Source organism: Gadus chalcogrammus, chromosome 11 (genome assembly GCF_026213295.1).
Source record: "Gadus chalcogrammus isolate NIFS_2021 chromosome 11, NIFS_Gcha_1.0, whole genome shotgun sequence".
In the NCBI taxonomy this organism is placed as follows: Eukaryota; Metazoa; Chordata; class Actinopteri; order Gadiformes; family Gadidae; genus Gadus; species Gadus chalcogrammus.
The window spans coordinates 4,564,795-4,582,360 of NC_079422.1; the positions used below are offsets into that span (position 1 = coordinate 4,564,795).

The window sequence follows — 17,566 nt, forward strand, 5'->3', positions numbered from 1 at the left end:
AAATCACATATGCAGTGAAGGCCAACATCAATTAACAGCTAGTCTATAGGTATTTTAATAAATATAAAAGCATAAACTGTCTATTAGTCTTAGTGTTATTATTATTATTATTATTATTATTAATATTATTAGTAGTAGTAGTAGCAGCTGTAGCAGTATAATGTCTACTAATACTATTACTACTAATACCACTAGTAATAATATAAGTACATAGTACTTAGTATTATGTTGATTATCATATTAATGCTGAATTAGACAGCCAAATGAATCGAGTAATAACATTGTACTTGATGTAATGCTTTATTACTGACTGATTTAACCTTAATCAGGCAATACCAATATCTCCCTGTAGGTGGAGACAATAAACCTGTCGAGTGAGTGAATGAGTAATATCTCTACCAAGACAATATTCATAAACTCTGTTGATAATATTCAGTGGGCCTGTCCATTACAGAAAACAACCAGATATTTGCCACTTATGCATGTAAAATAGAGACATATAGAGAATGATATCTTCAATGCAAACATGCACATCTTGATTAGACATTGACAAAACCATCGAGACGATATAGTTAAAATATTAAGCCTATAATTTAAAGAATAGGCCTATCGAACAAAAATGGATGCAAAGGTAATAGATTATTGAATTACTCATTATATTATTCGATAATTTACTGGTTCAATAAAAAATTTCTACAACAGGTGATAATAATGAAAAACTACTTTTATTTGTAGATTGTGTGTATCCGTTGAAACCATTATTCTTTAGTTCATAGTGTGTTTGTTATTCGTGTTATGGAGTGAATATATTGCTTTGATTATCAGTCGCGTGTCCCCCGGATGGTTCCTTAGGACTCGATCCCTTCCCCGTTTCAGGGACATGGGATAGCGCGTACCCGCCTCTTGCTCGCGCCTTGAAGGGGCGGGGCCGTGCGAAATCACCACCACTGGGATGACGGACTGGTCCCGGATATTTACCTATTCCTCACCTGTCAGGCGCGCGTCGTTTCCACTATTTCCCATTGGATATCTTCTCAACACGTCTCTAAAGCAGAACCACCGAGGTAGTAACGCTTTTTAACGCTATGCGTCTTTCTCAAAACATCACCTCGGTAATGTTGTAAGATCCGATCGAAAGTTGGCGAACAGTGTTCCTCCCCTTGGGTGTAGCTGTAGATTAGTCTATATTGTAAACAGGTTGGTTTTAGGGTGTAGTCCAAAGTCCGACCAGGTCAAAACATAATTCATTATCGCCATGCTTTAATCTAAACTAGGCCTGATTACATTGAGGTTGGGCTCGCTTCTTTCTGTTTCCGATTATTATAGAAGGCCAAGTAAGGAGTTAAGCACTCCTTAACTTCTTACTAAAACTACTCCTTCACTCCTTACTAAAGTAGTTAAGCACTCCTTATTTCGCCTTCCTTAGCATTCCTTAAAAAATTAAGCTCTAGTGTTTCTGTCCTGGTTTGAATGTAACTCCCACACCCGACTCCCAGACTTTTGTTGTTGACTGCTTTGCAATGCATGCTATTCATATTTTACATGCAATAAAAACACAAGTACAACATTGTATATGTCTACTTTAGTTGTATTCTGTCTTAAAATGCACAATTGATAGCGTGGTATTTAGATTATTAGGGAAAGCAGGTAGTCAAGCAGAATAGTGCTTGTTTAATATATTCTAAGTGTGTTACTGTTGTCAAACATTAACTAAAACTTTGCGTGTGTCTTTTAAAGAAAGAGTGTGAAAGAAATTGCGTCCATTCAATTGTTAACCTGAATCAAGCCAAAACACACACACACACACACACACACACACACGTACACACACGTACACACACACAGAGACACACACCCCCGATGGTCGAGTTGTGACATCAGATCGAAAGTCTGCAGCAAGTATGCAAACATAAACACAAACGCAAACACACAAACAGACACTAGCCGCTCACCCTGGTGTCTGTGCGTGTCTGTGTGTGTCTGTGTGTTTATGTGTGTATGTATGCGTGTTTGTGTTCACGCAATCATTGCTAGCCTTTTTTAGGATTGGGAAACAGATTGTACCTCTGTTAATGGGCGTGCTTAACTCTGAGAATATTTAACATTCTTATCATTCAGCTGTCTGCACAAGGCGAGGGACAGGAGGGAGAACCAGTGAGAGCAGACAGAGACATGGGGAGAGAATGAGAGAGAGGGGGAGGAACATGTTGAGACCCAGGCCAGATAAAACACACACACACACACACACACACACACACACACACACACACACACACACACACAGTCACTCCTCTGCATTCACAAGACATTACTCACCAGGGAGCTGTATCTCGCCCAACACGTATATTAAAACTGTATTACTCACCGCACACAGTACCAGCCTGTGGGCTCGGTTTCAATGGGCAACAAGACAACAGCCCGGAAACATCTGAAACTGTGTGTGTGTATGTGTGCGTGTTTGTTTGTGTGTCTCTTTGTCTGTGTGTGTGTGTGTGTGTGTGGTGTGTGTCTGTGTGTCTGTCATTCCAGGTCCCCACTCAGTGATGAGCTGATGAGCTCAAGCAAGGTGTGTGTGTGTGTGTGTGTGTCCTTGCGAGGTGAGACCTTTTTGCCTGGGCTACAGACATGCCAAAACCTGACCTGCTCTGCCTGGTTCAGCTGTTGAACGGCACCATCCATACCTTCAGAGTCAGCGTGAGTAACACACACACACACACACACACACACACACACACACACACACACACACACACACACACACACACACACACACACACACACACACACACACACACACACACACACACACACAACTAGGTCTTTGATGTCATTAAAATGTTTGAGTCATGACATTGAAAGTAGCAAGACATCCCAAAACTGCCCTTACCTTTTTGGATGGTTTATTATTATTATTATACGCTCCATAAAGCGCAGCTTCCAGGGGAGCCTTCGTAAGTGGTTCCATCACGAGGGGGCCAGTGGAGCATGTTAAACAGAAGCTGGTTGTAAGGACACACGAGGAGCCGGCTGTACCTGGGATGCATAGACCCAATCTGATAGCACACACAGCCTTCCTGTTACTGCTTCAGATTCAACATCATCCATTTAGTGTTTGTTAAAAAACGGACAACTGCATTGTTATGGTCACCAGTAGCATTCATGTGGGCTACAAGCATACATTTGTGTGTGTGTGTGTGTGTGTGTGTGTGTGTGTGTGTGTGTGTCTATATATATATATATATATATATTGGCAACCCCGACCGTCGGCGGCTGAGATTCCGGAAGGAGACGCACCAAACAGGGTGTGGGTCAACGGTTTATCACACGGTTTTCAGGGCTCGACCTCCTCCGTCGGATCAGGGTTGCCACAATATATATATGAGATGTAGTCCTATCCATAAATGATGTGACCATACTAAAATGGGGTAATCTTAGCCTGTCCTACCCCCTCCCCCTCACTCCCGGGCCCACAGAAGCAGGATGAAGGTGGGGTGCTGCTGGACCTGGTGTGTGACCACCTGGGCCTCCTGGAGAGACATCTCTTCAGCCTGCAGCTCCGGGAGGCAGGCACCACCATCGCCTCCATCACGGCCAACACACACTCTCCTGTGAGCCGGCGTTTCTTTATTTGTTGCACAGTTTGGCAATGGTGAAGAGATGCATTGAACTGCATTTTGGATCGTTCATCTATTGTATTTCTCTCTCTCTCTCTCTCTCTCTCTCTCTCTCTCTCTCTCTCTCTCTCTCTCTCTCTCTCTCAGAGGTGGTTGGAGCCAGAGAAACCCTTGAAGAAGCAGATGAAAGGTATTTGGATTCATGCTCAAAATGTAGAACTCACCGTTGTGCTCTCTGACTACACTGCTGGACAATTTCGATTTCGAATTTCGGTGCGAGGAAATGCAAGGCGATTGTATTTGTGTGCACATTTCTATACACATTTCAAAGTGCTCAACATCTAGCGAAAAGATACACATAAATAATGCAGAATGATGAATAATACAAAATAATAAAAACAACGTTTTTAGCCTGGATATGAATGCTAGCTGTGGAGGAAACCCTAACCCTTCAAGGTTAGGTTATGTGGCATGATTATTAGCTCCAGGCTAATCCTGTGTTGTCCTGACTCTAGATACGAGTAGCAGACAGAGCCCAGATGACCTCAGTGGCCTAGAGGGGTCATACTCAGGGTGGGAAATTAGCCTCCGCCACAAAATTAGGTTTGATTTTGTAATTATTTGGTCAATTTAATCAATCCTCCTGCCACCGTGGCAATATGATTGGTGGACCAAAAAAAAAAGACAGACAGAAAAGGAAGGGCTTGGTGTAATATCCAATGCTAGCCTGTAGCCTGCAGTGCAGACGGATCAGTAAGCACTGTCGTTAATGTGCTAATGTCACACGTCATCACGTTATTCATTCATTCATGAAATCAAGAAAAACTACTTCTAATACAAATTTCGTTGGAACAACTTTCAATAACCATCCAACAGTGTTAGGATAACATTAGTTCAGATCAAAGGGTCTCTCTTTATTTGTACATTCATCTATGCATTAAATGAGAAATGTTAAATTGAAGACAAACAGTTCCCAGCGCTATCAGTGAGTCTTAATAGGGGTGTTCCTGGGCTCTTGGGGGATTTACCATTTTGGTTATGGTTTTATTGGTAAACGATTTAAATAGGTAAATAAACAGTACATTCAATATATTTTTCAAATATAATCGCTAAAGCAGCGGTTCCCAAACTGGGGGTTGCGACCCCCCAGGGGGTCGCGGAGCACCGTCAGGGGGGTCGCGGAGAGATGGGCCAGTTTGCATATTAAAAAAAATAAAAAAATAAAAAAATATATATACGAATAATTATATGAAACATTATATTAAAATACTGGCGTCAGAATAGGCTTTTAATGCACAGCCACTTTGCAGAGAGAAATCCACCTTTGAAAAGAACCCCCTGTAACCCCACCCTTTGATTCTATATTTGTCGGTTTGTCCCGCCATCGAACGTCAGTCTGATAATCGGCCCGCAGTGATTAAAACTTAAGCCAAAAGGCTATATTTGCATATTTACATGGCTGTCTCTGAAGATTTATATTACATAGTAATAATAAATTTATTAAAAACAACAATAATAATAATGGTGATGATTACTACTGCATAATAATAATGATAATAATAACAATAATAATAATAATGCACTAAGTTGGGGGGGGGGGGGGGGGGGGGGGGGGTGCTGTCGCGCGGGGCGGGGGGGTCGCGAAAAGTCCAAAAGGGGGTCCCCTGAAAAAAAGTTTGGGAACCACTGCGCTAAAGCCTAGTCACGCATGAGCATTTGAAAAACTTGATTGTGTCTGGTAAAATATCAAAGTCTGGTGTATTTTCATAAAAAACTGACTGGCTGGTGAACCAAAAAGTCATTCTCCCACCCTGGTCATATTGAAAAGGCAGGCCTGATAGGCTTAAGCTTGGGGTAAACACATACACCAACCCTTTAACTAGAAAATGATCATATGATTATAATCAAATGAAAATCTTCAGGCTTACTTACTATTGGGTATGTTTCTTAGGATGATGCTGAACCGAGGAAAATCATTTTGAATTGGATTACTTTGAGTTGGTACATTTCCTGAAAACCATGGGTACAATTGAGCTGGCTGGCATGATGGTTATACACGGTTCACATGACTTACCCCTTTATTCCCCAGGTGATTTGCCTTTTGGCATCTTGCATTTTGCACATGCGATCCTACCCTCAGAGCGGCATCAGAGATGCATTTGGGGCTAGGGGTCAGACCGTGTGAAGTACGATGACTATGAAGCTGTGTGTGGAAGTAACATAACAATTTCTGTGTGCACCCTTTCAGGGCTCGTCGCACCCTTCTATCTCAACTTCCGAGTACGATTTTTCATCTCCGACCCAAACTCTCTGCAGCACGAACAGACAAGGTAGTTTACCTTTGTTCTGTTCTCCTGTCACCTCCCGGCCAGACCTATCACCATTTGCCACTGGGGGCTGCAGGCATCTCAATGTTCCTATTTGTAATGAATGGTGGTCTCATATGGCTTTATAGATTTGAGATAATATAGTGGCTAGCAGGTTCAATTGCCAACTGAAAAGTTACGGGGTTTTATTCCTTGTGCAGGCTGTCTAACCTCCTCTTGAATGGTGCCCATCCCTGTGTGTCACTTTGGATAGAAGGGTCTGCTTAATGACATGAATGATGAATAATAATAGTAGATACTAGTTTTACTCAGAGGGATTTCTAAATGTCAACATGCGACCGTTACCCTGAGAGTTGACATGCTGCTCACTTGCGTGTCCAGTAAAGTTTGAATAGGATGTTGATTATTTTTCTAAAGAGCGGGTTTGTGGGCGTTTGTTCCTCTTCCCTCCTCTTCTTCTGTAGGCACCTTTACTTCCTCCAGATCAGCAGCGACATCAGAGAGGGAAGGTGGGAACAAGCACCACACACACACACACACACACACACACACACACACACACACACACACACACACACACACACACACACACACACACACACACACACACACACACACACACACACACACACACACACACCTCCTTTCCCCTTTGTGACACACACACACACAGTTTCCATTAGACGTATAGTTACAGTGTGTAATCAAAGTCTGATTGCAGGTTGCAGTGTCCGCTGAGTGCAGCAGTAGTGCTGGCTTCTTATGCAGTTCAGTGTAAGACTCTCTCTTTCCCTCTTTCTCTCTCCCAACCACAAACACTGTGACTGATCAATTCAATGAGTAATCTTGATCATTGATCGATAGTGATAATGAAAAATAGGATTATTATTTGACGCAAGAAATTAAACCAACAAGCTATTTTGGTTTTCGAGTGTGTGCAGTAATTCTTATGTCTCTCTCGCTTTCTCTCTTTCTCTCCCTCTATCTCTCTGTCTCTCTGTCTTTCTCTCTCTGCCAGCAGCAGAGCTTGGGGATCACAGTCAGTCCTGTCTCCCTGGTTACCTCTCCAAGAGCCACTTCCTCCCAGAGCAAGACGATGACTTCCTATCTAAAGTGGAGGACCTGCATCCCCAGCACAAGTACTTTGAGGACTTAGGCTGTTGATCAGAAGACAAACCCTCTGTCTGAGTTGTAGTGAAAGGATAGTCTCCCTACACCAGAAACATATATATGGCACACCACACCGCCTGCATCCCATAACATTTATAGATGTATTTATTTGCCATTATTTACTATTACTGCTACTAATTACACTTCTTTTTTTGTCACATTTGAACATTGAGAGGAACCACATTATTTCCCATTGTGGATGAATTAATTAACTATGTCGCTACTCACAGTCATGGTGAGGGGGTTGTTCGGTCTATCTGTGTTGTGTTTTATAGGAGGGTGATACTGCGGTGTAGTTCCTTTTTGTGTGGAGAACATTGATATGGATGGTATATTTCTGCATTGTGTTGCAGAGAACAGTCGTAGTGATGGTTTGGTTCAGTGGTAGTGGAGAACAGTGGTAGTTCTATGGGGTAGAGAACAGTGGTAGTGTGGGGTAGTTCTATGGGGTAGAGAACAATGGTAGTGTGGGGGGGTTATGTGGGTAGAGAACAGTGGCAGTGTAGGGTAGTTGAGTGGGGTAGTTGTCGGCTGTTGTCCTGGATGCTAGTGGCTCTCTCTTTGTGTTTTCTCCCTCAGGGGTTTGAAGCAGAGCGAGGCTGAGCTCTGTTTCCTTAACACGGCACGAACACTTGAGCTTTATGGAGTGGAGCTGCACGCTGCCATGGTAGCGCACACACACACACACACACACACACACACACACACACACACACACACACACACACACACACACACACACACACACACACACACACACACACACACACACACACACACACACACACACACACACACACACACACACACACTTTCCGTGTTATTAGTTGCATTCTTTTCTCTGATATTACTTGTTACATAAACACGTTTATGATTAGTTATTAGCTTTCTGGTGTTTCCTCGATGATATGAATTTTTTCGCTTTAACTCTTTATCCCTATATCTCTCTCTCTCCGGCTCTCTCTCTCTCTCTACGTCAACCTGTGCTCGCTCTCTCAGGACTCGACCAGCGTTCCACTGTTGGTGGGCCTGGCCTCCAGCGGTGTGGCTGTGTTTTGCAACATGATCTGCTCCAGTTTCTTCCCCTGGTGAGTGCCGAGCTCTCTGATTGGACGGTGGGCTGTTGTGGACCTGTGACATCTGTCTTCTGACCCGGTGCCTGTTGTCCCACGCAGGGGCAACATCATCAAGATCTCCTTCAAGAGGAAACGCTTCCTGGTGCACCTCAAACGCAAACATGTGAGTCCGTTCCTCCCAGACATTATGGATGCTAGAATGTCTCTATGCAGAGGGGGGAAGTAGGAAGTACAAATGTAGGTGTAGTAAAAATGTAACTAATGTCCTATACTTCAGTTCCGTTTTCAGTACTTTATCCGTATCTGTACTTTGCTTGAGTATTTCTATTTCTTGACAACTTTTTATTAACCCTAACCCTTAATTGAAACACAAATATCAGTACTTTCTACTTCTTAGATTTTCTAAACAGGTTTGTAACTTTAGTTTGAACGCATTTGAGGGGAATAATCTATTATTTTTAATTTTCCTTTTCTCTTCATTGTGCGTCTTATCAACAGCAAGACAGATTTCCACCTATACGGACGGGACGAGAACACATAGAGAACACACAGATTATCCATCGTTGCAGATCAGGCATGATGGACGTTATTATCATGTTGTTGTTGCTAAAGGTCCAGTCCACTGTGTCCTACAGGGTGAGACCCAGGACTGTGAAGTGTCTTTGGTTCTGGGCTGTCCCAAGGCCTGTAAGAACCTGTGGAGGTCCAGTGTGGACCACCACTCCTTCTTCAGCTCCAGCCGCTCCGCTCGCAGCCCCAAGCACAACTACAGCAGCAGGCAGGCCTACAGCAAGCTGATCACCCAGCACCTGGGCAGGCTGGGCCCCACCAAGACAGACAGGTGATCGCACGCACACACACACACACACACACACACACACACACACACACACACACACACACACACACACACACACACACACACACACACACACACACACACACACACACACACACACGTATGTATATATATATATATATATATATGTATGTATATATATATATATATATATATATATATATATATATATATATATATATATATATATATATATACACACCACACACATATATATATATATACACATTTACACATGCACATACATATACACATACACATACATACATTGAAGAAAGTACTTCCGGTAGGATAGCTCCATATGTCTCACGGTGCTGCGGTTTACAGGGGCGGCCCGGTGTGTCAGCGCGTGGTGGGAGGGATGGTGTGGAACCCTGTCCTCCAGCGCTCGCTGTCCTCAGAGTACCTGGAGACCAAGAGCCTGCCCTCCAGATCCCCCCCCAACACACCCAACTGGTACGGCCCCCTCCCTCTGTAGCCCCTGTGTTGAGGCCCATAGCAGATCACTGGGTTAACGGGACGGGGTTAGGTGTGTCTCTCTCTAGCCCCTGTGTTGAGGCCCATAGCAGATCACTGGGTTAACGGGACGGGGTTAGGTGTGTCTCTCTCTAGCCCCTGTGTTGAGGCCCATAGCAGATCACTGGGTTAACGGGACGGGCTGTCTGGTTGTGGTAGGCGGAGCCCCAGAGTTCGCCATGGCATCAGTAAGCCCCGCCCATCGTCGGTGGAGCTGACCAACGAGCTGGAAGACATGACCGAGGGGGAGGACGTCTTCTACACGTACAGGGTCTCTGTGGGCAGCAGCAGGGGCAGTGAGGGGGGGGAGTCTCCCCAGCGGTGAGTCTCAAGGGCCTCCAAAGATAATGGACATTTCTAAAAGCTACTCTCTCAATGTGACTTCATCCATTTCAAATCTTCTCTCCATAGCAACAGCGCTGGTCAACACAGCCAGGAAAGCTCGTTCAATGTGTTTGACATCAGCACAGGAGATGAAGATAATGGAGACACATCTCCACACAAATGGGACAAGGTCAGTGATGTAATCTACCCACTGTGTGTGTGTGTGTGTGTGTGTGTGTGTGTGTGTGTGTGTGTGTGTGTGTGTGTGTGTGTGTGTGTGTGTGTGTGTGTGTGTGTGTGTGTGTGTGTGTGTGTGTGTGTGTCTCCGGTGTGTGTCCAGTGGGTGTGTGTATGAATGTGAATGTCTTTCAATGTGTCTTTGTGTGTGTGTCTCTGTGTCAATGTGTGTGTGTTTGATGATGGTTGAGGATGGAAAGGGTGGACTCTAGTGAGTGTGTTTGTGTGTTTTTGTGTGTTTTCCATTTGTCCCCATGTGTGTGTCCTCAGCCCCCGCTGGGAGATGGAGATCTTCTTCTTGTACGTATTGCTCCGGATCATGAAGGAAGGTTTGGCTTCAACGTCAAGGTGAGTCATTCTCATACTCTCTCGTGCTCGCCGACAAGGAACCGACAAACAACATTTGTCTCCATTCTTGACTCATGTATCATTCCCCCTCCCCCCTCCTCCCTCCTCCCAGGGCGGGGTGGATCAGAAGATGCCTCTAGCGATATCCCATGTTAAGCCTGAGTCCCCGGTAAGATCAACCCTCAGCGTGTCTTTGGTGAAACATTAAGGTGTCCTTTATGTCAATTGAGCCGTGTGATCTCCTCCCAGCACACCATGTGAGTGTGTGTGTGTGTGTGTGTGTGGGGGGGGGGGGGGGGGGGGGGGAAAGGAAAAGAGGGGGCATGATAGAGGATCGGCTATAGGGTTAGGGTTGTGAATTTGATCCCTGAAAACTGCAAACTACCTGTAGGGATCCTTGAGAAAAAGGCCCTCAGCCCAACCTGCTCATCTGCATCGACTGTGAATCGCTTTGGATCTAAGTGGCTGCTCAATGACTCAACAGCACTGAATAATTAGTGTTGATGAAGCAGGTGGCTAGACGAGAGGCCTCTGAAACCATTCACAGGCCTATAACATGATAACCTCTAAATGTGTGTGTCTGCAGGCGGGGCGATGTGAGCCCCAGCTGCTGGAGGGAGACCTGTTAGTGCTCATCAACGGTCGAGACATTTCTGAGCACACCCATGACCAGGTAGTCATGTTCATCAAGGCCAGCCGAGAGTCCCACTCCCGGGAGCTCGCCCTGCTCATCAGACGCAAAGGTGTGTGGGGTTGGGTGTGTGAGAGAAAAGGATATATTAAACAATTATTTGCCGAAGGGGAATAATTGTTACATATATCTATTTGGGGGCTATTCTCCACTATTTACTGAGGCGAATAATTATTTTAGTATATACTACACGTGAACACTATAAAAATAAACAAGATAACACTTTTTGACCAGGATTTATTAGTTTTTATGAGCAGTTTATTTGTTTTTATTAGTCTGACGAGACTGACATTTTGCGATGAAAACAATATCCCAAGTTTGAGATCTCAATCGTGGGATATTGCCAAATACCCCAAGATAGAGAACCAATCAAATTGTGCCATCTTAGGAGGTTCACGAGTAGCATATACTAAAAGGTAATATAGCTATTCAGCCAAGTATAACAAACCCAATGTATAAGATCTCAAGACTTACACGCATGTCAAAAGAAATCCACTACCTACCCTCAAACATTCATTTATGGTTTATCTATTTGTACCTCCTCCGTCTCCTTGACGATGACTCCTAGATGGTCCACAACCGCCCGGTGTTCTCTGTTTAGGGTTGAGGGGAGGGCTGACCTGCTCCTGTCTAACTCTCTGTCTTGCAGGTTCCGGTCGGGTGGCCCAACTACTACAGTTCCCCCCTTCCCTCTCGCTGACCGGCCAATCAGAGTCCGACAAGCCCTCGTCGCCGGGCCAGGCGGAGCGTGCCAGCACCCTGGAGGACTCCATGAGACAGCTGGAGAGAGGGCTGCAGTCAGGCACTCTCTCCTTCCACTTTGAGGTAGTCGGCCCAGAATAGCAGACCTACGCGCACGCACGCACGCACGCACGCACGCACGCACGCACGCACGCACGCAGATGCCTGTACACGCACAGAAATTCCCACATTTGTCGTAATACTTGATGCAGGATTATACGTGTGCTACTCACTCTTATTTTGGGATGGTACCAAAGCCTAACGAGCGCTGCCCTTAATCTGTGGAGTCGTTGGCTGAAAAACTAGGAGGACCTGTCCCGTGTGTGTGTGTGTGTGTGTGTGTGTGTGTGTGTGTGTGTGTGTGTGTGTGTGTGTGTGTGTGTGTGTGTGTGTGTGTGTGTGTGTGTGTGTGTGTGTGTGTGTGTGTGTGTGTGTGTGTGTTCTATCTGTCCTGGGTCTCAACATGTTCCTCCCCCTCTCTCTCTGCCTTCCAGAACCTGTACAGGAGGAAGCCTGGCCTCCTGCTGGGCTGTTCTCGCCTACCGGAGAACATGGAGAAGAACCGCTACAAGGACGTTCTGCCATGTGAGTTCTACCAGCACGTCCTCCTGCACTCTCCTCTCTAGGTCCCCCCCCCCCCCTCCTTACCCTCTTCTCCCCTCTCCTCTCTTCTTCTCTCTCCTCTCCTCTCTCCTCTCCTCTCCTCTTCCCTCCTCTCCTCTCATCTCCTCTCCGTCTTCCCTCCTCTCCCCTCTCTCCTCTCTCCAATCCTCTCCTCCCCTCTCCCCCTCCATGCTGCTACCTTGTCTAACCTTGGCATGTTAGCTTTTGAGAAGCCTCGTGAAAGTAACTCACCGGCCCCAACGGTTGCCTCGACAACGGAGTCAGTTTGTATTCCTCGTGTTCTCCTTCCCCAGACGACGTTTCCAGGGTGGTTCTGCAGGACCAGGAAGACTACATCAACGCCAGCCACATCACAGTACGTGCTCCTGCTTTCACAGAGAACCTTGTATCCGGTCTCCATCTAGGGTTACACATTCACTCACAATGTGTAGTGTGTGCGTGTTTGTAAGTTGCTTTGGAAAAAGCATCTGCAAAATGGTTAAATACAGTGTGTGTGTGTGTGTGTGTGTGTGTGTGTGTGTGTGTGTGTGTGTGTGTGTGTGTGTGTGTGTGTGTGTCCTCAGGTGGCCCCCCCGTCGTCCGGCATGTGTTTACGTTACATCGCAGCGCAGGGTCCCCTGCCCCACACATGTACACACTTCTGGCAGTGTGTGTGGGAGCAGCAGACACACACCATCATCATGCTCACCACACTCACCGAGAGGGGACGGGTCAGTACAACTCAGGATCATCACACACACACACACACACACACACACACACAGACACAGACACACACACACACACACACACACACACACACACACACACACACACACACACACACACACACACAGAGTTGGGCATGCTTGATCGCTGTTCTAATCAAAACAACACCATCACATCAGCATCGTGTCATGCTTTTGTAATTGGTTTATTTGAGTTGATTTGATTTGTGATTGCTATAATTACATCGCACACATGAGTGTGTGTGGGGTTTTATTCTTCTTACACAAAGAAACAAGGATACAAGGGATCAATAGGGAGCAGGAGAGGGTAATTAGAGATTTCACAGGCCAGCGGGCCGAGCTCTACGGCAGAGCGTGTGTGTGCTGGATGCCAATGAGGTACATTCTCTGAGAGCGGAGCGATACAACCCTCGGAGTGTGGGGCGGCAGCAGCAGAAGCAGCAGTTCTGTCATACCATCACTGAATGGAGCTGTCCGTTCCTCAGCGTACCTGTTGCTTGGTAACCGGCCCTTCTCATTAATTGATCCTTTTCCCTCGTATGCTTCAAGTGGCCTGAACACTCCTCCTACACACACACACAAAGACACGCACACGCACACACACTCACACTCACACTCAAGCAGTACACAGTTGTTTGGCGCGTTGTCCTTGAGTCTCTCTAAGCTCATTTCTCTCTTGGTGTGCTCTGCATCTGAATTTCAATCTTAGTCAGACATAATGCGGCCCAGGTAGGAGTGACATTGTGTATCCCCCCCCCGTGCTTGATGGATGATTCATGTGGGAGAGTAATGTAATTAAGTGATGATGTCATGTGCCCCGGCAGACCAAGTGCCACCAGTACTGGCCGCATCCGGCGGAGGTGAAGGAGTATGGCTGCCTGAGGGTGAGCTGCCACTCGGAGGAGTGCACCCTCGCCTACGTCACCCGCTGCTTCACCCTGACGCACACACAGGTACAGTAACACACACACACACACACACACACACACACACACACACACACACACACACACACACACACACACACACACACACACACACACACACACACACACACACACACACACACACACATATACACAGGCAAACATACACACATACATAACCCTAACCCTACACATGTACACCCACACAAACATACATACATACACATACACACGCACACATCCATGGTAATGCGTTATACAGTGAGCCATGCAGAGTCTATTTCCGTTGATGTTTTCAGCGTTGGGTCCATGTATCGTGCTCATGCCATATGTCACATCAGAGGACTGACCACAGGCAATAACCACACACACACAAGCCCCCTGCCAATATCATACAGTCACTACCTGCCTGGGTGGATGGTCGGCCACCAGGCATTTGGTTGTTTGTGTGTATGTGTGCGTTTTGTGTGTGTCGTCGGAAAGGGTATGGTTAGGTAACACAACAACATCATGTTGTATTTTGTTTTGTCTGGGTGCCTGTAAGGGGCAGACATTTGTTTAGTAAATATCAATTACAGTTTTATACAATATTATAGATTATAGATGACCTGCCATGGTGAAAAGGTAAGGAGACCCAATGCCCAAGTAGTCATTCAGTGTACACACACACACACACACACACACACACACACACACACACACACACACACACACACACACACACACACACACACACACACACACACACACACACACACACACACACACACACACACACACACTCTGCTGGGAAGGTCCATCTGCCTCTCTGGCAGAGAGTTAATCCCGGCATGAAGTCGCCGGCCGCAAGCCCATCATAGACGACACTCACCCCCCTCCTCCCCCAGGCCTTCCGTCCTCGTCCTCCTCCTAGAGATCAGACACTTGTTCCTCCTTCAGCACTACACTGACCTGTGTGTGTGTGTGTGTGTGTGTGTGTGTGTGTGTGTGTGTGTAGCGGGGGGAGGAGCGCGCGGTCACACACCTCCAGTACGTGGCGTGGCCGGACCACGGCGTTCCGGACGACCCCTCTGACTTCCTGCAGTTTGTCAACTGTGTCCGCGACCGGAGGAAAGGCCAGGAGACACTTATGGTGCACTGCAGGTGACTACACAAACACCATCAGTCCCACACACACAGACACACTCTCAGTCCCACATACACACACACACATCACGCTGGTTACATAAGCACCTTATGCATACATGGACTTTACCCTAACCGGCGGAGGGGTGTAATTCCAGCGCCGGGATTGGGCGAACAGGTGTGTTGATCACCATGGAGACAGCGCTGGCGCTCCTGGAGGAGGGTCGGCCCTTGTACCCCCTGGACGTGGTCCGAGCCCTCAGGGACCAGCGGGCCATGATGGTCCAGACCACGGTACTGACACTGACTAGCGGTCGGACGCTCTAACGGGAGCTACGCGCTCTGGTGGCTCACTGCCGCCCTTTGGTTTTAAGAGGAAACTGTTAGAGTAACGAGGGGAACATAAATGATTGGATACCTTTTAAATTTTTCAATGGGTTATGAATAAGGGCCAGTAACAACACAACAAGATTTCTGTTTGTCTACATCTAGCCAGAAGGCTAGTTTCCGTCTGAAGCCCTTGGCCAGATGTAACAATTCACTCCCTAAAAAGCAAATAAGAAATAACAGGAACATAATTAATTTGGCACTATTTTTGGCGCTGTGATTATCTGTGTGATGCTTTTTGAGTTGCTACTGTAACTCTCGCTACTGTAAGTTGTTTAACTATAAATAATTGTGCGTTCGGAAGGAGAATTGGTTGTGTTATCTGCTTCCATTGACTTGGAGAGTTAACTTTCCAAGTCAATGGAAGCAGATAACACAACCAATTCTCCTTCCGAACGCACAATTATTCATAGTTAAACAACTTACTAATACCAATAACCCTTATCAGTTACTAATACCAGTACATTTTACCAGTAACTAATAGCACTTGCTGTTACCAGTGTCCAACAGCTCATGTCTCTGTGTTTCAGTGTCAGTTCCAGTTTGTGTGCGAGGCCATACTACGAGTCTACAAAGAGAGACAGAAAAGATCTTCAACCCCATAGCTTACCTCACTACTGCTAGCCATCCAAAGCAGGACACATGTACACGCACACCAGCCTAACTTCATTCCAACAATAGCTACCTTCCACCAAGAAGAGTGAGGGTCCCTCCTGCTACTGAATGATGTCCCCAACATTTTGCCAAACTTTGGACTGGTATGAGTCTGGCTAGACTCAGAGAATATTTGTAATTGAGCTGCATGGTCTAGGTTGAGCACACAGGACATAAGCATTATGTCATTATGTCACCTTCAGCAGACAATTCTGCAATCAGTTCCCTAAAGCATCGTGCATTTAAATACCAAGACGGAACAAAGATGGCCGTCGTTAAAGAAGGAGAATGGTGGAAGAAATGGAGAGATTCTGTTCCCTGCCGGGTGAGAATGACAGCGGTACTGAAGCGAACGGTACTTAGCACTATAGCAACGCCCAGCTAAAGACCAGACTGCTGCTCCCATAGAACAGTGCCTTAGTTGCCTGATCCCGTGGACATTTCTAGCGCTTTATTGGTGTCTTCATAAACTATGTGACCCTTATCAACTTTTGTATCTTCGGGTGGCGGCAGCACAAGGAAGACCGCCCTCCCCCACCCCAAGGATCACCACCTCAATTAAATTATTGACACAGGGAATAAATACATTGATTTCTATTGATGCATCTGACTTCTGGTGGGCAGAAAAGTCTATGCTAACCTGGTTTTTCATGGTGTCAGGATGAACACTTTATGATGTAGACTGTGTTGAATGCTGCACTGTGAGGACGCAGGGCTACCTGGAAAGAATGACTGTAATGATGATGATTTTGTAAATATACACTTTTAATCCTTTTTGTACTCCACTTTGTTGTGTCTGGTGACATTATTTTTAGTTAAGTTAAGCACACAGGAGAGGGCACATCCTGGTAAAAAAAATCATTCACATGCTGGCCTACCACACAACATATTGTGTGGTAGCTAATCTACACAAGTGTGATTCCTGTGGGATTTAATCCTATTAAATCACATTCATGATATGATCTGACTCCTGAATGTCTGTGCCATAATGTGCAAACAAATGACCTACAGTATTATGCGGCCTGTTGCCCTGTCTTTTTATAGCTATTATTCTTATCATCTAATAATAAACACGAACAGGCGTATGTATTGTTATTTGTATTGTATCCCATTAACCGCCTATTGTGCATGACCATTTGACCACCCATAATAGATTTAATTTCCTCATTTTGTCAAGCGGTGGACTGACAGATAGGTGGCGCTAGTCTGTTACCACACT

The 17,566-nt window shown here is 45.8% G+C and overlaps 1 protein-coding gene across 1 annotated transcript; it reads left to right on the plus strand.

The window, feature by feature from the left end:
* Window positions 1-810: 810 nt before the first annotated feature.
* Window positions 811-17,413, plus strand: ptpn3 (protein tyrosine phosphatase non-receptor type 3). The gene is made up of 26 exons (XM_056601776.1): window positions 811-1,064; window positions 2,530-2,694; window positions 3,474-3,608; window positions 3,762-3,804; window positions 5,863-5,944; window positions 6,406-6,450; window positions 6,663-6,715; window positions 6,963-7,080; window positions 7,691-7,778; window positions 8,111-8,199; window positions 8,287-8,350; window positions 8,823-9,028; window positions 9,374-9,502; window positions 9,722-9,883; window positions 9,974-10,076; window positions 10,394-10,471; window positions 10,584-10,640; window positions 11,058-11,214; window positions 11,812-11,987; window positions 12,398-12,488; window positions 12,821-12,882; window positions 13,091-13,237; window positions 14,080-14,208; window positions 15,179-15,324; window positions 15,465-15,600; window positions 16,224-17,413. The coding sequence occupies exons 2-26, from the start codon at window positions 2,626-2,628 to the stop codon at window positions 16,296-16,298; spliced, it is 2,640 nt and encodes an 879-aa protein (XP_056457751.1). The 5' UTR covers window positions 811-1,064; window positions 2,530-2,625; the 3' UTR covers window positions 16,299-17,413.
* Window positions 17,414-17,566: the final 153 nt, after the last annotated feature.

Bases quoted from the DNA above. Each gene is read 5' to 3' on its own strand.
- ptpn3 (XM_056601776.1), top strand. From the start codon at position 2,626: ATGCCAAAACCTGACCTGCTCTGCCTGGTTCAGCTGTTGAACGGCACC. The intron at 2,695-3,473 runs GTGAGTAACACA...CCGGGCCCACAG, and splicing joins TCCATACCTTCAGAGTCAGC to AAGCAGGATGAAGGTGGGGT. The intron at 7,081-7,690 runs GTACTTTGAGGA...TTTCTCCCTCAG, and splicing joins GACCTGCATCCCCAGCACAA to GGGTTTGAAGCAGAGCGAGG.